General features: G+C 28.5%; 1 protein-coding gene and 1 pseudogene across 1 annotated transcript; both read right to left on the bottom strand.

The window, feature by feature from the left end:
- Positions 1–12,867: 12,867 nt before the first annotated feature.
- LOC125850862 (acyltransferase Pun1-like) lies at positions 12,868–14,440 on the bottom strand. The gene has a single exon (XM_049530705.1). The coding sequence runs from the start codon at positions 14,380–14,382 to the stop codon at positions 13,045–13,047; it is 1,338 nt and encodes a 445-aa protein (XP_049386662.1). The 5' UTR covers positions 14,383–14,440; the 3' UTR covers positions 12,868–13,044.
- A 1,161-nt stretch (positions 14,441–15,601) lies between these two features.
- Positions 15,602–19,691, bottom strand: LOC125850861 (pelargonidin 3-O-(6-caffeoylglucoside) 5-O-(6-O-malonylglucoside) 4'''-malonyltransferase-like; annotated as a pseudogene).
- Positions 19,692–20,858: the final 1,167 nt, after the last annotated feature.

Here is a 20,858-nt window from a genome sequence, read left to right as displayed (position 1 = left end):
GATCATTAAGCCAAGAAAAATTTCATTGTCCATTAAAACTTTTGTAACTTTTCATACATTATTTCACTCATTATCCTTCATTATACCTTGTAACCTATGTCACTCCTAAGACCATTATCTTCACTATATATTCAGTGGCGGACCCAAGATTTTCACGAAGTGGGTTCAAGATATAAAAATATACCTAATATTATTTGTAATTTTTATGAGGCTAACAACATACATATTTGACTATACTAAACAATGTTAATAAATTTGAAAAAAAATTACATTGACTTATGAATGAGACGGTAAATAACAAGATGAACGAAAAACTAGGCTTCAATATAAACTAAGAAGATAAAAGAATATTATGAATGATTTCTCTTCATTCAACAGTTAACAGATAAAAACAAAATATTAAACAAAATAATTATAGGAAAAATTACAGAAATCCCACCTTTTAGTTTACTTATTACCATTATCCCTTATAAGTTTTACAAATCTCCAAAATCTCTCATTTTCGCGCATCAGATTAGTGTATCATGTATAAAATGTACATCAGATTAATGTATCATGTATAAAATGTATAATATCTTACTTAACGATTAATGTATCTCGCGCATCAGATTAATGTATCAGCGCTTATATTATCGTATCTCGCGCATCACATTAATGTATCAGTGCTTATATTATTATATCCGTTTGAAGGATTTCTGTAATTATAAACTTTTAAGGGATAGATTGTAAATTTGTCTTAAAAGTATGTGATTTCTGTAATTTGCNTGATATTTGATCATGAAAATGATTTTTTTTAATTTTATTTTATAAAAATTAAAATTGAATCTAGAGTTATGTTTGATCATACATTTTTGAAATAAATAATTCAAACTAGAATACTTTGTTTAAAGAAATATGAAATACAATTCAAACATAAAATATAATGTAAATAAAACTATTATATAAAAATATAAAAATAGGATAAATTTGAATTTAATAATGCAGATTCGTTGGCTATAACTTTTCTTATATTAGTTATTTGACTCATACAATTATATAAAATAATATATAAATAGCACATGAATATATATATCAAATTATGTAATATATATCACTTGTTATTATGTAAAATAATATTTCCACTGAGGCTGAGGAAAATAAATTCTTCATTAATACGACGATTAATTTTGGCTTTTATTAATATAACACCTTGATCTTGACAAATAATTAAAGATTTATTTTCATAAAATCTACCAGCAGCAGGATATACATGAGTCAAAATCTTAGAAAGTGAGTCTTCAAGACGTTGTACCATAGTATTAGTGGTAATTTTAGAGTTATTTTTGGGATAAAATAGAACAAATGACATTTTTGTTTGCTCAGCTAGTGGATCAAAAAAAGATAATTTGTAATTTTGGAAGTGATATTGTGTTGGTGATGGTGGTTTTATGAGTTTTTTCGACTTGATTTTAACTTGAATTTGGTCATTAAAATCCATTTTTTATGTGACACAAATGTTAAGAGGGAAAAAAAAGACAATTTTTGAATGTTTGAAGACACAAGTTGATAGGTCTACAATGCTTTCTATTTATAATAATAAAATAAAATTGGGAAAATGATTAAGGAAATGATTTCTTAATGACACTTTTCCCACCTTAAATATTATTCTATCACTCTCTCTTTTATCTCAAATTAATTACCGTAATTTTTAAAAATAAATATCTTAAACTATCAATCATTTTAAAAGTTTAGACAATTAATTATTATTTTTTAAATTCTATTTTTAATAATAATTATCATTAAAAAATAATTAATAATTTTTAAATTTTCAAAAAACATATAAAAAATAAACACCACATACTACTTCTGTCCCTAATTACTTGTCCATTTTTCTTTTTTTAGTTGTCCCTATTTACTTGTCCATTTTGACAAATCAAGAAAGGACAATTTTTTTTACCTATTATATCCTCAATTAATTATTTTGAAAAAAGTAGAATTTTTTGAAAATCTTAAGTTATTAATTCATCAACTTCATAATTAATAGGGGTAAAATAGTAAACTTACTATGTCAATCATTATTTTTCTTAATAGGTGTGTCAATTTAAAAGTGGACAAGTAATTAGGAACAGGGGGAGTATAATTTGAAGTTAATGCGAAGAAGCAATCGGAGATTAGGTTTCCCACCTACCAATGAGTACTATCATGTTTATGTCTCTTAATAAGATTTTTCATGATATTTAATCATGAAAATGATTTTTTTGATTGTATTTTTAAAAAATTAAGATTGAATCTAGAGTTATATTTGATCATACATTTTCGCAATAAATAATTCAAACTTGAATACTTTGTTTAAAGAAATATGAAATACGATTCAAACATAAAATATAATTTAAGAAAACTATTTTATAAAAAATATAAAAATAGGATAAATTTGAATTTAATAATGCAGATTCGTTGGCTATATATAACTTTTCTTATATTAGTTATTTGACTCATACAATTAAATAAAATAATATTTAAATAGCACATATATATCAAATTATGTAATAAATATCACTTGTTATTATATAAAATAATATTTCCAATGAACCGGAGGAAAATAAATTCATCGTTCATACGACGATTAATCTTGGCTTTTATTAATGTAACACCTTGATCTTGACAAATAATTGAAGATTTATTTTCATGAAATCTACCAGCAACAGGATATACATGAGTCAAAATCTTAGAAAGTGATTCTTCAAGATGTTGTACCATAGTATTAGTGGTAATTTTAGAGTTATTTTTGGGATAAAATAGAACAAATGGCATATGTGTTTGCTCAGCTAGTTGATCAAAAAAAGATAATTTGTAAATTTGGAGGTGATTTGGTGTTGGTGAGGATGGTTTTATGAGTTTTTTGGACATGATTTTAACTTGAATTTGGTCATTAAAATCCATTTTTTATGTGATTAAAATGTTAAGAGGGAAAAAAAAGACAATTTTAGAATGTTTGAAAACACAAGTTGATAGGTCTGCAATGCTTTCTATTTATGATAATAAAATAAAAAATATTGGGAAAATGATTGTGGAAATGATTTCTTAATGACAGTTTTCCCTCCTTAAATATTATTCTATCACTCTCTCTTTTATCTCAAATTAATTACCGTAAAATTTTTTAAAAAATAACTTAAACTATCAATCATTTTAAAAGTTTAGACAATTAATTGTTATTTTTTAAATTCTATTTTTAATAATAATTATCATTAAAAAATAAAAACTACAAAGACATCTTCTAATTAATGATTTTTAAATTTGAAAAAAAAGGGCATAAAAAATAAACACCATATACTCCCTCTGTCCCTAATTACTTGTTTATTTTTTTTTTTTTGTTGTCCATATTTATTTGTCCATTTTGACAAATCAAGAAATGACAAATTGTTTTACCTATTATATCCTCAATTAATTATTTTGAAAAAAGTAGAATTTTTTGAAAATCATAAGTTATTAATTCATCTACTTCATAATTAATCGGGTAAAATGGTAAACTTACTATGTCAATCATTGTTTTTCTTAATAGGTGTGTTAATTCAAAAGTGGACAATCAATTAGGAACAAACAGATTATAATTTGAAGTTAATGCGAAGAAGCAGATAGGAGATTAGGTTTCCCACCTACCAATGAGTACTATCATGAATTATGTCACTTAATAAGATTTTCCGTGATATTTGATCATGAAAATGATTTTTTTAATTTTATTTTATAAAAGTTAAAATTGAATCTAGAGTTATGTTTGATCATACATTTTTTAAATAAATAATTCGAACTAGAATACTTTGTTTAAAGAAATATGAAATACAATTCAAACATAAAATATAATTTAAATAAAACTATTATATAAAAATATAAAAATAGGATAAATTTGAATTTAATAATGCAGATTCGTTGGCTATAACTTTTCTTATATTAGTTATTTGACTCATACTATTAAATAAAATAATATTTAAATAGCACATATATATCAAATTATGTAATATATATCACTTGTTATAATATAAAATAATATTTCCAATGAGCCGGAGGAAAATAAATTCATCGTTCATACGATGATTAACCTTGGCTTTTATTAATGTAACACCTTGATCTTGACAGATAATTGAAGATTTATTTTCATAAAATCTACCAGCTGCAGGATATAAATGAGTCAAAATCTTAGAAAGTGATTCTTCACGATGTTGTACCATAGTATTAGTGGTAATTTCAGAGTTATTTTTGGGATAAAATAGAACAAATGGCATATGTGTTTGCTCAGCTAGTTGATCAAAAAAAGATAATTTGTAATTTTGGAGATGATTTAATGTTGGTGAGGATGGTTTTATGAGGTTTTTCGACTTGATTTTAACTTGAATTTGGTCATTAAAATCCATTTTTTATGTGACAAAAATTGTTAAGAGGGAAAAAAGGACAATTTTAGAAGGTTTGAAGACACAAGTTGATAGGTCTACAATGATTTCTATTTATAATAATAAAATAAAATATATTGGGAAAATGATTGAGGAAGTGATTTCTTAATGACAATTTTCCCACCTACCACTTTTAAATATTATTCTATCACTCTCTCTGTTATCTCAAATTAATTACCGTAATTTTTAAAAATAAAAATCTTAAATTATCAATCATTTTAAAAGTTTAGATAATTAATTATTATTTTTAAAATTTTCTTTTTAATAATAATTATCATTATAAAAAAAAAACTACAAAAGACATGTTCTAATTAATGATTTTTAAATTTTAAAAAAACCTATAAAAAATAAATACCTCATATTTCTCTGTCCCTAATTACTTGTCCATTTTGACAAATCAAGAAAGGACAATTTTTTTTACCTTTTATATCTTCAATTAATTATTTTGAAAAAAGTTGAATTTTTTGAAAATCTTAAGTTATTAATTCATCTACTTCATAATTAACAGGGGTAAAATGTTAAACTTACTATGTCAATCATTGTTTTTTTTTAAATAGGTGTGTCAATTCAAAAGTGGACAAGTAATTAGGAACAAAGGGAGTATAATTTGAAGTTAATGCGAAGAAGCAGATAGGAGATTAGGTTTCCCACCTACCAATGAGTACTATCATGTATTAAGTCACTTAATAAGATTTTTCGTGATATTTGATCATGAAAATGATTTTTTTAATTTTATTTTAATAAAATTAAAATTGAATCTAGAGTTATGTTTGATCATATATTTTCTTAATAAATAATTCGAACTTGAATACTTTGTTTAAAGAAATTTGAAATACGATTCAAACATAAAATATAATTTAAATAAAACTATTTTATAATAAATATACATATTGGATAAATTTGAATTTAATAATGCAGATTCGTTGGCTATAACTTTTCTTATATTAGTTATTTGACTCATACAATTAAATAAAATAATATTCAAACAGTACTTATATATCAAATTATGTAATATATATCACTTGTTATTATGTAAAATAATATTTCCACTGATCCTGAGGAAAATAAATTCATCGTTCATACGATGATTAACCTTCGCTTTTATTAATGTAACACCTTGATCTTGATAAATAATTGAAGATTTTATTTTCATGAAATCTATCGGCAGCAGGATATATATGAGTCAAAATCTTAGAAAGTGATTCTTTAAGATGTTGTACCATAGTATTAGTGGTAATTTTAGAGTTATTTTTGGGATAAAATAGAACAAATGGCATATGTGCTTGCTCAACTAATTGATCAAAAAAAGATAATTTGTAATTTTGGGGGTGATTTGGTGTTGGTGAGGATGGTTTTATGAGTTTTTTGGACATGATTTTAACTTGAATTTGGTCATTCAAATCCATTTTTTATGTGACAAAAAATGTTAAGAGGGAAAAATAGACAATTTTAGAAGGTTTGAAGACACAAGTTGATAGGTCTACAATGCTTTCTATTTATAATAATAAAATAAAATATATTGGGAAAATGATTGAGGAAATGATTTATTAATGACACTTTTCTCACTTACCCCGTTTAAATACTATTCTATCGCTCTCTCTTTTATCTCAAATTAATTACCGTAATTTTTAAAAATAAATATCTTAAACTATCAATCATTTTAAAAGTTTAGATAATTAATTATTATTTTTTAAACTCTATTTTTAATGATAATTATCATTAAAAAAATAAAAACTACAAAGACATCTTCTAATTAATGATTTTTAAATTTTAAAAAAACGTATAAAAAATAAACACCACATACTCCCTCTGTCTCTAATTACTTATCCATTTTTCTTTTTTTAGTTGTCTCTATTTACTTGTCCATTTTGACAAATCAAGAAAGGACAATTTTTTTTACCTATTATATCCTCAATTAATTATTTTGAAAAAAGTAGAATTTTTTAAAAATCTCAAGTTATTAATTCATCTACTTCATAATTAATAGGGGTAAAATGGTAAACTTACTATGCCAATCATTATTTTTTTAATAGGTGTGTCAATTCAAAACTGAACCAATAATTAGGAATAGAGAAAGTGTAATTTGAAGTTAATGCGAAGAAGCAGATAGGAGATTAGGTTTCCCACCTACCAATGAGTACTATCATGTATTATGTCACTTAATAAGATTTTTCGTGATATTTGATCATGAAAATGATTTTTTTAATTTTACTTTATAAAAATTAAAATTGAATCTAGAGTTATGTTTGATCATACATTTTTGAAATAAATAATTCGAACTAGAATACTTTGTTTAAAGAAATATGAAATACAATTCAAACATAAAATATAATTTAAATAAAACTATTATATAAAAATATTAAAATAGGATAAATTTGAATTTAATAATGCAGATTCGTTGGCTATAACTTTTCTTATATTAGTTATTTGACTCATACAATTAAATAAAATAATATATAAATAGCACATGCATATATATATCAAATTATGTAATATATATCACTTGTTATTATGTAAAATAATATTTTCACTGTGAGGATATATTTTTCAAGTTGAATAATCATATCACGTGTTATTTCTTGTTTTAATAATAAGAAGAAGACGCAAAAGAAAAAAAATATCACAATACAACCAAGTCTTGTCCATTTGATCACTAAAAGATGTTTTACTGTGTAGCTGTAAAAAAAAATAAGAATACAATGCTATAATCTGTTGGAGTTCTATTAAGTCACATTTTATATATGTCGTGAATAAATGTCATTGTATTTCTTACAAACATTTATTTATATGTCTAAAAAATTAAATAACATTTTTCTATTTATCGTAAATAAATGTCGCTTATTAATTATCGACATTTTTTTAAATGGTGGATAATTCTCTGCACTCAAATGTCGTTGTATCTTCACTTTCTTGTAGTGAATAGTACAACTCAACTGACCCCTTATTTAAAAGAAAACTTGAAAACCTCAGATAACACGTGCATCAATCAAAATTCTGGTGGAGTGATAAATATTTTTTTACTTTTAATCAAAGATCTCAAATTTAAGTTACCTTTCAATATGAAACTTTTCGACGTGAATCTGAACTTAATCAAATTTCAATGTGATACCAAAAACTAATATAAAAAAATAAAATTGTTACATGTGCATTGAGGTCTCAAGAAAAACAAGTGTGGTGTCAATTGAGGACTTTGGTAAACAAAAAAATGGAGGGTATTGGATTCCCGTCACCTCAAAATTAAACAGCTACTTTGATAAACAAATAAAATCACCTAACACGTTAAGATAAAAGAAATACTCTAATAATATGCTCGTTATATCATAGGATTCTTCTAAAAAAAGTCACTTTATTACACTTTTAAGTCTTTTTTTCAGTGCATATATCAAATATATAATATAAAAGTAACTCGAATTTAACGAGAATAGAATATACACAATCTTATTTTATCTTATAATATAAAACCATTTTTACAAATAACGCGAGTTTGAAAAGACTAAAGTGTATACAAATAATATTATTTTATCTTATAATATATAATTTTTTCTTTCAATTTCCACACAAACTTTGCATTCTCTCGTTTCATTGAATGCTTTAAATGACAATTTGAGCACCACAATGTCTAAAAGTTAGTGGATCCTGTACAAGTTTTCTTGATGGTACAAGACAATTTGAGCCCCACAACGTCATAGTAAATCTTTTTTGGAGTAGGTGGATGTTTTGTGATATTTTTAATTAACTCAATTAATTGTTAGGGTAATCAACAAGATTGTAATGAATTTGTTAATTGAGGTTATTATTTAATTAGACCGTTAAAGATAAGGACAAAAAAGAGCCAAAAGATTGACGTCGAAAGCATTTTATATCTGAATAAATAGATAAAGGATAATTTTGTACCAAATCACATAATTATGAGATATTTTAAATCATTTTCCGTATTATTACTATTATCATTTTTAATTATAAATAGCTGCATTTTCCCCAAATATTTCCAAGTGAAAACTTAAAAACACTTTAATACAATACATCAAATTTTGTAGGATAATGTTTTCTCATCACTCAAATTTGGTCGTCCCTAAACAGACCTCCGTCGTAAACTTCCCAACCACCATGTCTCCGCCATCCACTGCCGTTGTCTACGATCAACACGGCCCACCCGACACCGTCACAAGATCCGTTCTAGATTCACAATGTCCTCCTACCACCACCCTTACGTTGTGAAAAATTAAACTATGTTAATGTTTAGATTCAAGTATGTGAAAATTTCGCACAAAATATGTTATTGTTCATTTTTACTTGTTTATTATACAAAAAATACATTTTTTTACTGTTTGAGAGGGGATTGGGTATTCCCACCTACCACGTTTAAATATTATTCTCTCACTCTCTCTTTTATCTCAAAAATTATTTTCTACTCTAGTATAAATAAAAGATATTTTTCAAAAACATTTTTCATTCATAGTCAAACACTAAAAATCTTTTTCGGAAAATATTTTCTAGTCACCAACCAAACATGAGAAAATAAGTCAAAAAGAAAAATATTTTCCATGGATAACATTTTCCTTCATACCAAACACACCCTTAGAGGCACTTAATCAAATGTTAGAAAGAAAACTTTGGCGCATTCGATTTCTTATGAGTTATCTCTTCATAGAGAAACCAATTCAAAGACAGCATGATAGTGTATAACTTTGTTGACATGTTTATATGGCGAAGTTAAAATAAAGTTATAGTTATTTAATATCTATTTTCGAAACTATTAAATCAAATAGACTGAGGATGTGGACACATATTGATAAATGTTTGAAAATTAGAGATGTCTCAACCGGTGTAGTGTGATAGACTAAATTGTAATATTTTATTATATTCCGCATATATCCTGATGCATCATTTAATTCAATGAAAAAGGGGGTTGTGTGGTTGTTCAATTCCAGCAATGTTGTGATTGGTGTTTCTAAAGGGGCTGTTCTGTCTGGATTTAAGAGGAGGTGGGTGACTCATGGAGCTCCGGCGAGCTATTCGCCGGAGAAGAAGATGAATAGTGAAACTGTTTGTTAAATAAAAAATCTGAAAATTATTCAACCTTAATTTAAAAAATTATCCATCACCCTTGAAAATTTAAAATCACTCATTCTACGAAACTACAGGTTCAAAATCATGGGCTAATTAGATATCTGTGATTCAGTGAATTAATAAACTGCGCTAAATTAAATGTAATTAATTTTTGGGCTAATTAGAGTTATTTTTGGGATAAAATAGAACAAATGGCATATGTGTTTGCTCAGCTAGTTGATCAAAAAAAGATAATTTGTAATTTTGGAGGTGATTTGGTGTTGGTGAGGATGGTTTTATGAGTTTTTTGGACATGATTTTAACTTGAATTTGGTCATTAAAATCCATTTTTTATGTGATTAAAATTTTAAGAGGGAAAAAAAAGACAATTTTAGAAGGTTTGAAAACACAAGTTGATAGGTCTACAATGCTTTCTATTTATGATAATAAAATAAAAAATATTGGGAAAATGATTGTGGAAATGATTTCTTGATGACAGTTTTCCCTCCTTAAATATTATTCTATCACTCTCTCTTTTATCTCAAATTAATTACCGTAAAATTTTAAAAAAAATAACTTAAACTATCAATCATTTTAAAAGTTTAGATAATTAATTATTATTTTTTAAATTCTATTTTTAATAGTAGTTATCATTAAAAAATAAAAACTACAAAGACATCTTCTAATTAATGATTTTTAAATTTGAAAAAAAAGGCATAAAAAATAAACACCATATACTCCCTCTGTCCCTAATTACTTGTTTATTTTTCTTTTTTTTTGTTGTCCCTATTTACTTGTCCATTTTGACAAATCAAGAAATGACAAATTTTTTTACCTATTATATCCTCAATTAATTATTTTGAAAAAAGTAGAATTTTTTGAAAATCATAAGTTATTAATTCATCTACTTCATAATTAATAGGGGTAAAATGGTAAACTTACTATGTCAATCATTGTTTTTCTTAATAGGTGTGTTAATTCAAAAGTGGACAATCAATTAGGAACAAACAGATTATAATTTGAAGTTAATGCGAAGAAGCAGATAGGAGATTAGGTTTCCCACCTACCAATGAGTACTATCATGAATTATGTCACTTAATAAGACTTTTCGTGATATTTGATCATGAAAATGATTTTTTTAATTTTATTTTATAAAAATTAAAATTGAATCTAGAGTTATGTTTGATCATACATTTTTGAAATAAATAATTTGAACTAGAATACTTTGTTTAAAGAAATATGAAATACAATTCAAACATAAAATATAATTTAAATAAAACTATTATATAAAAATATTAAAATAGGATAAATTTGAATTTAATAATGCAGATTCGTTGGCTATAACTTTTCTTATATTAGTTATTTGACTCATACAATTAAATAAAATAATATATAAATAGCACAGGCATATATATATCAAATTATGTAATATATATCACTTGTTATTATGTAAAATAATATTTTCACTGTGAGGATATATTTTTCAAGTTGAATAATCATATCACGTGTTATTTCTTGTTTTAATAATAAGAAGAAGACGCAAAAGAAAAAAAATATCACAATACAACCAAGTCTTGTCCATTTGATCACTAAAAGATGTTTTACTGTGTAGCTGTAAAAAAAAATAAGAATACAATGCTATAATCTGTTGGAGTTCTATTAAGTCACATTTTATATATGTCGTGAATAAATGTCATTGTATTTCTTACAAACATTTATTTATATGTCTAAAAAATTAAATAACATTTTTCTATTTATCGTAAATAAATGTCGCTTATTAATTATCGACATTTTTTTAAATGGTGGATAATTCTCTGCACTCAAATGTCGTTGTATCTTCACTTTCTTGTAGTGAATAGTACTACTCAACTGACCCCTTATTTAAAAGAAAACTTGAAAACCTCAGATAACACGTGCATCAATCAAAATTCTGGTGGAGTGATAAATATTTTTTTATTTTTAATCAAAGATCTCAAATTTAAGTTACCTTTCAATATGAAACTTTTCGACGTGAATCTGAACTTGATCAAATTTCAATGTGATACCAAAAACTAATAAAAAAAAAAAACATGTTACATGTGCATTGAGGTCTCAAGAAAAACAAGTGTGCTGTCAATTGAGGACTTTGGTAAACAAAAAAATGGAGGGTATTGGATTCCCGTCACCTCAAAATTAAACAGCTACTTTGATAAACAAATAAAATCACCTAACACGTTAAGATAAAAGAAATACTCTAATAATATGCTCGTTATATCATAGGATTCTTCTAAAAAAAGTCACTTTATTACACTTTTAAGTCTTTTTCTCAGTGCATATATCAAAGTCACTTTATGAGTTATCTCTTCATAGAGAAACCAATGCAAAGACAGCATGATAGTGTATAACTTTGTTGACATGTTTATATGGCGAAGTTAAAATAAAGTTATAGTTATTTAATATCTATTTTCGAAACTATTAAATCAAATAGACTGAGGATGTGGACACATATTGATAAATGTTTGAAAATTAGAGATGTCTCAACCGGTGTAGTGTGAAAGACTAAATTGTAATATTTTATTATATTCCGCATATATCCTGATGCATCATTTAATTCAATGAAAAAGGGGGTTGTTCAATTCCAGCAATGTTGTTTATTGGTGTTCCTAAAGGGGCTGTTCTGTCTGGATTTAAGAGGAGGTGGGTGACTCATGGAGCTCCAGCGAGCTATTCGCCGGAGAAGAAGATGAATAGTGAAACTGTTAAATAAAAAATCTAAAAAATTATCCATCACCCTCAAAAATTTAAAATCACTCATTCTACGAAACTACAGGTTCAAAATCATGGGCTAATTAAATATCTGTGATTCAGTGAATTAATAGACTGCGCTAAAATAAATGTAATTAATGATACATATATAAAAAAAAATGTAATTTAACGAAAAATGATGGTTTAATAAAACTAAATAATATTTTATATTCTGACAAAATATTAATAATCAAAATTAACTAATAAAAATTCTTATATTTTGAAAAACAAGGATAGTTATCGATAAGTTATAATAGAGAATTTTAGAAATAGCAAACATAATATACCTCTATAGCTATAGTTTCAATCAATAATTGCGCTCCATAGATATAGTTCTGTTTGCTATTTTTCTCCTCACCACCATGAAATCACCGTCTTCGACAAAAACTATTAGTTAATAAAGATACAACACACCACCATGAATCTACCAAAAATAGACTTGAAAAATTCATTAAATTCACAACTTCAGCTTCAAGAGATTATCCACTTGATGAAGTTTTTTCATCACTAAGTCAAATTGGCCATACGTTTAGTTCAGCCCCATTACAAGACTGGAAGAAAGACCTTTGAGATCTTGCTAAAGTCGGATGGTGTGATGATTGAAGTCTTATAAATTGAAACTTGCATGCACTAAATTATCGGGTAAAAGTACTAATACCCTCCCTCCAACAAATTAAGTTGTAACAAGATAACAAAAGCAACTTTATTATATTACCAAATCTAAAATGACAACGACGACGACAACAACAATAAAGTAAATAAAAATTGCCAAATCTTAGAGACCTAAACTCTAAAACTGAAAGAAATCCTTGATATCATTGTCACATTCAAATAGATGCATATAGTCTTCCTTCAAATCCACTTGCACACAAATCCCATTGCCACATTCTGCATCATACAACCAGCAAACTTGATCATGTCTTGACCCAAAATGCATCAAACATGGCTTTCCCCAACCAAAATCAGCTTCTTGTATAGGAAATCTACACAAACTTGAACTTGTGTACCTATCAACTTCATCACTTCCTCCCCAATCTTGTGCTAGAAAACTTTCATTATATATATTTGACACCGCGGACACTATTTCCTCTGGTGAAGTCCTGTCACAAGTAATAATAGTTTCCTTCACAGTGTCATGAATTAATGTCACGAATTCGTGCAAATCCATCTTGTTCTCCCCAGGTATGAATTTTAAAGGGGCGTCAACTCCAAGATTCCCAAAAGATTTTTCTACTTGAGGTAAAGAAATTAACCTAGTGCGCAAGTTTATTGGGATGTTCATTAGAGCACGTCTTAGATATCCGTGCTTCTTTTCTGAAGCACGGATTAAAGCCCTCCATAGGAGGGCCATGATCATTTCAACTCTTGACGGCTTAAAGGTGCATAAGTCTCCAACTTCTTCTCTGAGCCTTGAAATGGAATCTTCATTGATGTATAGCCTTTTGGCTACTAATTTAGACTCCACACGATCTTCTAGAGGAACACGAGGCAAGAGAAGCTTCGATAAATCTCTCGATGGGAAAACATCAACCAAATTAAAGCTCATGAAATCAATCTTCTCTACAGGAATCTCAAGTCTACACACTTTGGACCACTCGTTGATAACAGTAAAAGTTGAGTAACCATCCATTGCAATGTGCGCGTGGCTCATGGATAGAGCCAAGCCACCACACTCGAATTCTGTAATTTGGATAATGACAACTGGCATGGCGAATAAGTTGGATGCATCTACATTCCATGAATCTTGAGGCCAACAGAGCAATGAAAGGTTGACATCCTTGTGTGCTTTATCAAGAAATTCATTGAGTTTACTATTCACTTTTGCTTTTATAAATTTAACCCCTTGGTCCTGGCAGGATATCGAGTTATCCTCGGTAAATCTGCCAGAAATAGGGTAAACATGAGTTAAAATCCTAGATAAGGATTGCTCAAGTTGTTCTTCATGAGCTGAAAAATTAATGTTGTTGGTAGGAGGATAAAAAAGAACAAGAGGTAAATGTGTCTCATCAGTTGTTTGATCAAAGAAACCTAACTTGTAATTTTGGAGATGATTTGGAGTTGGTGAAGATGGTTTTATGAATTTTGTGGATATGATTTCAACTTCCATGTTTTCTTTTTGAAATGCCATGAGTATATAGATGTGGTGAAATAGCAAAAGAGAGATTAAGCAACCAAGTGAAGAAGCTAAGATATATAGTGGCACTTATCTCTTCCCCTTTATATAGAAAAAAATATATGGTTTTCGGTTTATTGATTTTTGATCTTTTAACGATTCGGTTTAACCAACAAAAAAATGCTCATAAAATAAATATATGGCTTCTCAAATAATTTGGCTCGACAGGATAATACTGTAACTTTACATAATGTTCATAATTAAAATAGAAAGAGTATTAACTACCATGAAAATGAAAAGAACTGTACAAGTGCAATACAAATAAAAGAAGTAGGACAATAATGTGAATTGAAGGCTAAAGGACAAATTAAAGGTAGTAACCATTAAAATATATATACTGAAATAAATATTTACTATATTTATGTAGAGGTAAATGAGGAAATGACTACATTCTTACCGGGTTATCGGTTTACTCAATAATTCAAAACTAAAAAAAAAAAAATTAAAATCGAATTGATAATCCGATAACATTTTTTTTATCTATAAAATCATTAAAAACCCTTTAATCCAATAACTCAATAACAATAAACTAGACAAAAGACAGTTGCTTGAATGATAAACACTCCTCACTTTGAGTCACTAAGGGAGAAAAAAGGTGGAAGCTCGAAGGAGAGGGGTAGATTTTTTTTAAAAAAATAAATCAATAAGCCAATAACATTTTTTCAATTTGATTTATTGGCCGGTTCGATTTTTGCACAGCCCTAATTTTGACTTGTTTGAGATAAGGGGATAAAAATGTCAAATTATTGAAGAATGAAGGACATTAATTTTAAAGCAATATTAAAGAATGTAGATGATTTTCACTATGCTTGAAATACATATACGAAGATTTCAAAACAAATAAAATATCTATTCAAATATGTGCCCTAAAACAATTTTTATAAGCAAATAAAATATCTATTAAAATGTCTGGCTATTAATCCCAACACATGAATATCTCTCACATTATTCTTTTTTTCATAATTAGACAAGGTTGAGCTAATCTTATAAGTAATATTGGAGTAAGGAACACTTAGTTAATTTCAAACTAGAGAGATGACCGAAAAAACAACATAGAAAACTCTAAAAACTTAGCAAATGCCTTAACATCATGGTCCAAAGAAACAACATTGATAAGTAAATATAACTCATAGAATTACTATAAAATTCATAAGAAAAAAAAGCATGGCAAGTGCTTGAGAATGAATTTCACGCTCTTCTGGTTACAGTAACGGCTGCAGTTGAATTCGCTCTTGATTTCCATTGGTAAAAGCCTTGATATCACTTTCACATTCAAATAAACTCATATAACTATCCTTTAAGTCCACTTGCACACAAATACTTCCACATTCTTCATCATACATCCAACAACTATGAAAATTTCTCAATCCAAAATGCATCAAACTCGGTTTTCCTCGACCAAAATCAGCATCCTTCATCGGAAACTTACACAAACTCGAAATTATACACTTGTCAACTTCATCATTGTCAGTTCCCCATTCTTTTGACGCGAAAATTTCCTTGTATGAATTAGCCACAGTCGCAATTACATCATCAGCTGAACCTATAGCACAAGCATCAATAGCTTTTTGCACCGAATTCCTAATCAACGTTACAAAATCATGAAGCTCCATTTTGTTCTTCTCGGGTACAAATAGTATTGGAGCATCCATTACATAATTCCCAAACATGTTTTCTTTTAAAGGTAAAGAGATATTTCCGCGTAAATTCACTGGAAAAAACACTAATGAACGTCTCAAATATCCGTGTTTTGCTTCTGAAACACGAATTAAAGCCCTCCATAAAATTGCTGTAATAATTTCAACTCTTGAAGGCTTAAAGCATAGTTCCCCTGAATCTATCGCCTCTGTTAGCTTGTCTCTGAGAGACGATATCGTCTGTTTATTGATAAAAAATCTCTTAGCTATAAATTTTGCTTCTAATTCTACCGGATGAACACGATTTGGGAAAATACGCGATAAATCTCTTGCTGGAAGAATCTCACCAAAATCAAAACTCATGAAATCAATCTGATCTACTGGAATCCCCAATTTACACACTTTAGCCCACTTGTAAACCAATTTGAAATTACTGAATCCACCCATTATAGGGTGCGATGCACTAATAGACATAGCAATTCCACTACATTTGAACTTTGTCACTTGTACAACCATAGGTGGAGTTGTGAAAAATTAAAGTTGATTTTTTGGAGGTACAAAAAATATCTTAGATATTTAGTAGAACTTTCTGGAATTTAGTAGAGTAAATATCTTTGATATTTTTATTTAAGAATAATCTAGATGTTCTAGATAATTAGATACTTAGAGTAAAGTATAGAATAATCTAGATTCTTGTTAGATATTTAAAAGATAGGGTCCTCTAGATTTTTCTTGTAGATATATCTAGAATAATTTCTAGAAGCATCACCACACTAGTATAAATAGGAGATGGCCTTGTACATTTGTATTCAAGGAAAAATAAAAGCACTTAAAGAGTCTTCTTCCATTACAAAGTTCTTCTTTCCAAATTCTCTTTTTAACTTTCTAGCTTCCTCTTTTTCTTTAGTTGAATCTTCCGACCTTAGTTAACGATCTTGGGCTAGCAGAAGGTTCCCGATTATACTTTTCTTTTGCTTGTGAGTGTTATTTCAAGATCGGGTTGGTGGTAGATTCAACTGTGTAGATAGATTTTAGCAGTCATGTTAATGGACTGGGGATGAAGTTGTTGAATCAGTCTAATTACAAGGTATGGAATCATACCTTATGGGCGAGGATTTGTAGGATGTTGTGAATGGAAGTAACACAAGTCTTCCTGATGACGGACCGAAAAATAGTAGTGCGTACAAGAAGTGGAAGCAGGTTAATGCGAAGGCGGAGTTCATTCTGAAGAGGACGGTCTCCTCCAGTTTATTCGATCATATTATAAAGTGTAAATCAGCTAATGAAATATGAAGGACCCTCGATCATTTGTTCAACAAGAAGAATGAAGCTCGGCTGCAGATATTGGAGAATGAATTGGCTAGCACCACTAAAGGTAATTTTTCTATCTCCGAGTATTTTTTGAAGATTAAGAACTTATGTTCTGAGATATCTTTGTTGAATCCGAAAGAGGCTATCTCTGAAGCACGAAAGAGAAGAATTGTCATTTGTGGTTTAAAACCCAAATATATTCCATTTGTGACGTCAATTCAAGGATGGGCTCAACAACCATCCTTGGAGAAATTTGAGAATTTGTTGTCGTCACAAGAGTTACTTGCCAAACAGTTGGCTAGTGTATTTGTCAACAATGGAGAAGGATATGCTCTTGTAGCCAACAAGAGGAACTTCAAAGGAAAAATAAGAGATATGCTGCACACTCGATCTGTAGGTGGTTCAAGCTTATTTGGAAAGAAGGAAGAACCTTCTAACTATTATGGTAAAAAGCCTCCCAGATGCTATCGATGTGGTAATGTAGGACACATTAAAAGATATTGCCGAGCCAAGGAGAGCAATATGACTTAAAAAGTTGCTGAAGAAAAAGAAGAAGGGTGGGAAAAGTGTTTTGTAGTTGAGGCTCGAACAATAGATGATATGGTTTCTATCAACCTTGAAAGAGATTGTATCGAGGATTCATAATATAATATTGTTGACCACATGGAGAAGCAAGACACTGAAGTCATCGATATGAAACAACAAACTCTTGAGGATGTTCATACTGGTGATATGGTAGCTTCTATCGAAGAAATCAGGGAATTAGATTCTGAACAAGTAGTGCCTGGAGCTATATATGCCGATGGAGACCTTTATGGAGAAAGTATTGAGGAAGATGTATGGGAAGTTGAAGTCTCTGATCAATCATCAGCCATATTGAGGCCAGCCATTGGCTTAGATCAAATATTGGAAGCAAATAAAGAAAATGCTGATCAAATAGATAGAGAAGCTGACCTTGAAGGCCAAATTTTAAGCGAAACGATAGACGATATAACTTTCGAAATCTATAAAGCAGATAAACATATTATTGAAGAGTTTGAAAGGAAATCTGATGGTGTATCCTACTATGGTGTTGAGGCTTCACAAGAAATAGATGACAATATCATCACCGAATCAGATGAAGAGGCTAATACTAATGAAATCTCTCAATATTATGGAGTTGCATCGGAAGAAGCGTGTTCTAAAATTTTGAGCATCAGAGTTCCAAACTTATCCATCATAGATGTATCTCCAGATAGTACAACTGCAGGGAAGTTAAGAGAAAGGGGGAGTCTAGGTACTCAGCGACGAGATAATTCACATGGCTCATTCGATAACGGAAAATCTTTATCATTTGATGAAGCAAGAGGAGTTCGGAAGAAATTGCTGAGATCTTCACCAATACGTGGCTTAAAGCTTCGTTTGAGTTCTTCCACAACAAGTGTGGGGTAGTTTCCAAAAAATCACTTTAAGGGGGAGTGTGAAAAATTAAAGTTGATTTTTTGGAGGTACAAAAAATATCTTAGATATTTAGTAGAACTTTCTAGAATTTGGTAGAGTAAATATCTTTGATATTTATACTTAAGAATAATCTAGATGTTCTAGATAATTAGATACTTAGAGTAAAGTATTGAATAATCTAGATTCTTATTAGATATTTAAAAGATAGGGTCATCTAGATTTTTCTTGTAGATATATCTAGAATTCCACACTAGTATAAATAGGAGATGGCCTTGTACATTTGTATTCAAGGAAAAATAAAAGCACTTAAAGAGTCTTCTTCCATTACAAAGTTCTTCTTTCCAAATTCTCTTTTTAACTTTCTAGCTTCCTCATTTTCTTTAGTTGAATCTTCCGACCTTGGTTAACGATCTTGGGCTAGCAGAAGGTTCCCGATTATACTTTTCTTCTACTATTCTCTACAGGAGTAGTGTCAAAATTCATGTCCTTCAAATTCTAGATGTCTTGAGGGAAGAAAAACAGGGCGAGATTAAGGTCATTTTGGACCTGATTGATAAAATCATTGAATTGACGATTGACTTTGGCTTTTGTAAACTTAACACCCTGGTCAAGGCAATCGATTGATCATCGATCCCTTGACAACCTTCCTGTTGTAGGATAACCATGAGATAAAATCCTGGATAGGGATTTTTCGAGTTTCTCATCAAACTTGTCATCGTTGATGTTGCTACCTTGTGGATAGAAAAGTAGTAATGGCATATGTTCCCTCTCTGCGAGCTGATCGAAGAACGATAACTTGTAATTCTTAAGGTGTTGTGGTGTTGGTATGGATGGTTTTATGAGTTTTGTGGAGATGAATTCCAAGTTCAATTCCATGTTTGATATATGGAAAACAAAACAAAAAAATTGAAAGAAGTCTAAAATGATTTTTTCTGTGAAGCTTATTCTATACAATAATCTTTATTATATAGGGAAAAAAATTCCATGATATGTTTATTGTGTATGGGATTATGGTAATCCTTCATATTTGGAATTAGAAGAATGAAAAAATCAGACCATAAATAGGGTAATATTTGGTATTTATGATATTGTAAAATTTATGGTTCTTTGTAGGGGTGTACATTTCTTACATTGCCACATAGTCATTGATACTGCCGTTTGGTTGACTTCTCATGGGCTGCAGAATGTTAATGGCAATATTGATTGCTACATTACTCACTAGTGCATTACTCCATTTTGGAGTTACAATATTTGTTACTGTTGCAGCTTGTCAACAAACCAACGGATGGTTTTTGATCATTAAGCCAAGAAAAATTTCATTGTCCATTAAAACTTTTGTAACCTTTCATACATTATTTCACTCATTATCCTTCATTATACCTTGTAACCTATGTCACTCCTAAGACCATTATCTTCACTATATATTCAGTGGCGGACCCAAGATTTTCACGAAGTGGGTTCAAGATATAAAAATATACCTAATATTATTTGTAATTTTTATGAGGCTAACAACATACATATTTGACTATACTAAACAATGTTAATAAATTTGAAAAAAAATTACATTGACTTATGAATGAGACGGTAAATAACAAGATGAACGAAAAACTAGGCTTCAATATAAACTAAGAAGATAAAAGAATATTATGAATGATTTCTCTTCATTCAACAGTTAACAAATAAAAACAAAATATTAAACAAAATAATTATAACCTTAATTTCAGAATTGAATACATAGAAACATACCTAATATTATTTGTAATTTTTTGTTGATTTTAGAATGATAAGGGATTTTTTAGTTGAAGAAATAAAAAATAACCACAATAATCATATATGTATATATAAAGACTAGAATCAAGAGCGAAAAACATACTTGTGCAAGATTTGAGAGATGGGGAGAGTTTTTTTCCTTCAACAAAAAAATATGCTCAAAATTTTGGGGGGAAAAGTAAGAGAGGTTCAAGAAGATTTCAACAAAGAAGAAGATAAAATAATTTTTAGAATTGAAAATAATAGGGATTAGTGCCTTTTTAGTTGAGTTTT

This window comes from Solanum stenotomum, unplaced genomic scaffold, assembly GCF_019186545.1.
Source record: "Solanum stenotomum isolate F172 unplaced genomic scaffold, ASM1918654v1 scaffold19785, whole genome shotgun sequence".
NCBI lineage: Eukaryota > Viridiplantae > Streptophyta > Magnoliopsida > Solanales > Solanaceae > Solanum > Solanum stenotomum.
Note: the sequence above shows the minus strand (reverse complement) of the source record. Positions and strands in the feature narration are given on the sequence as shown.

Excerpts from the sequence above, each read along its gene's own strand:
- LOC125850862 (XM_049530705.1), bottom strand. The coding sequence starts at position 14,382 with ATGGCATTTCAAAAAGAAAACATGGAAGTTGAAATCATATCCACAAAA.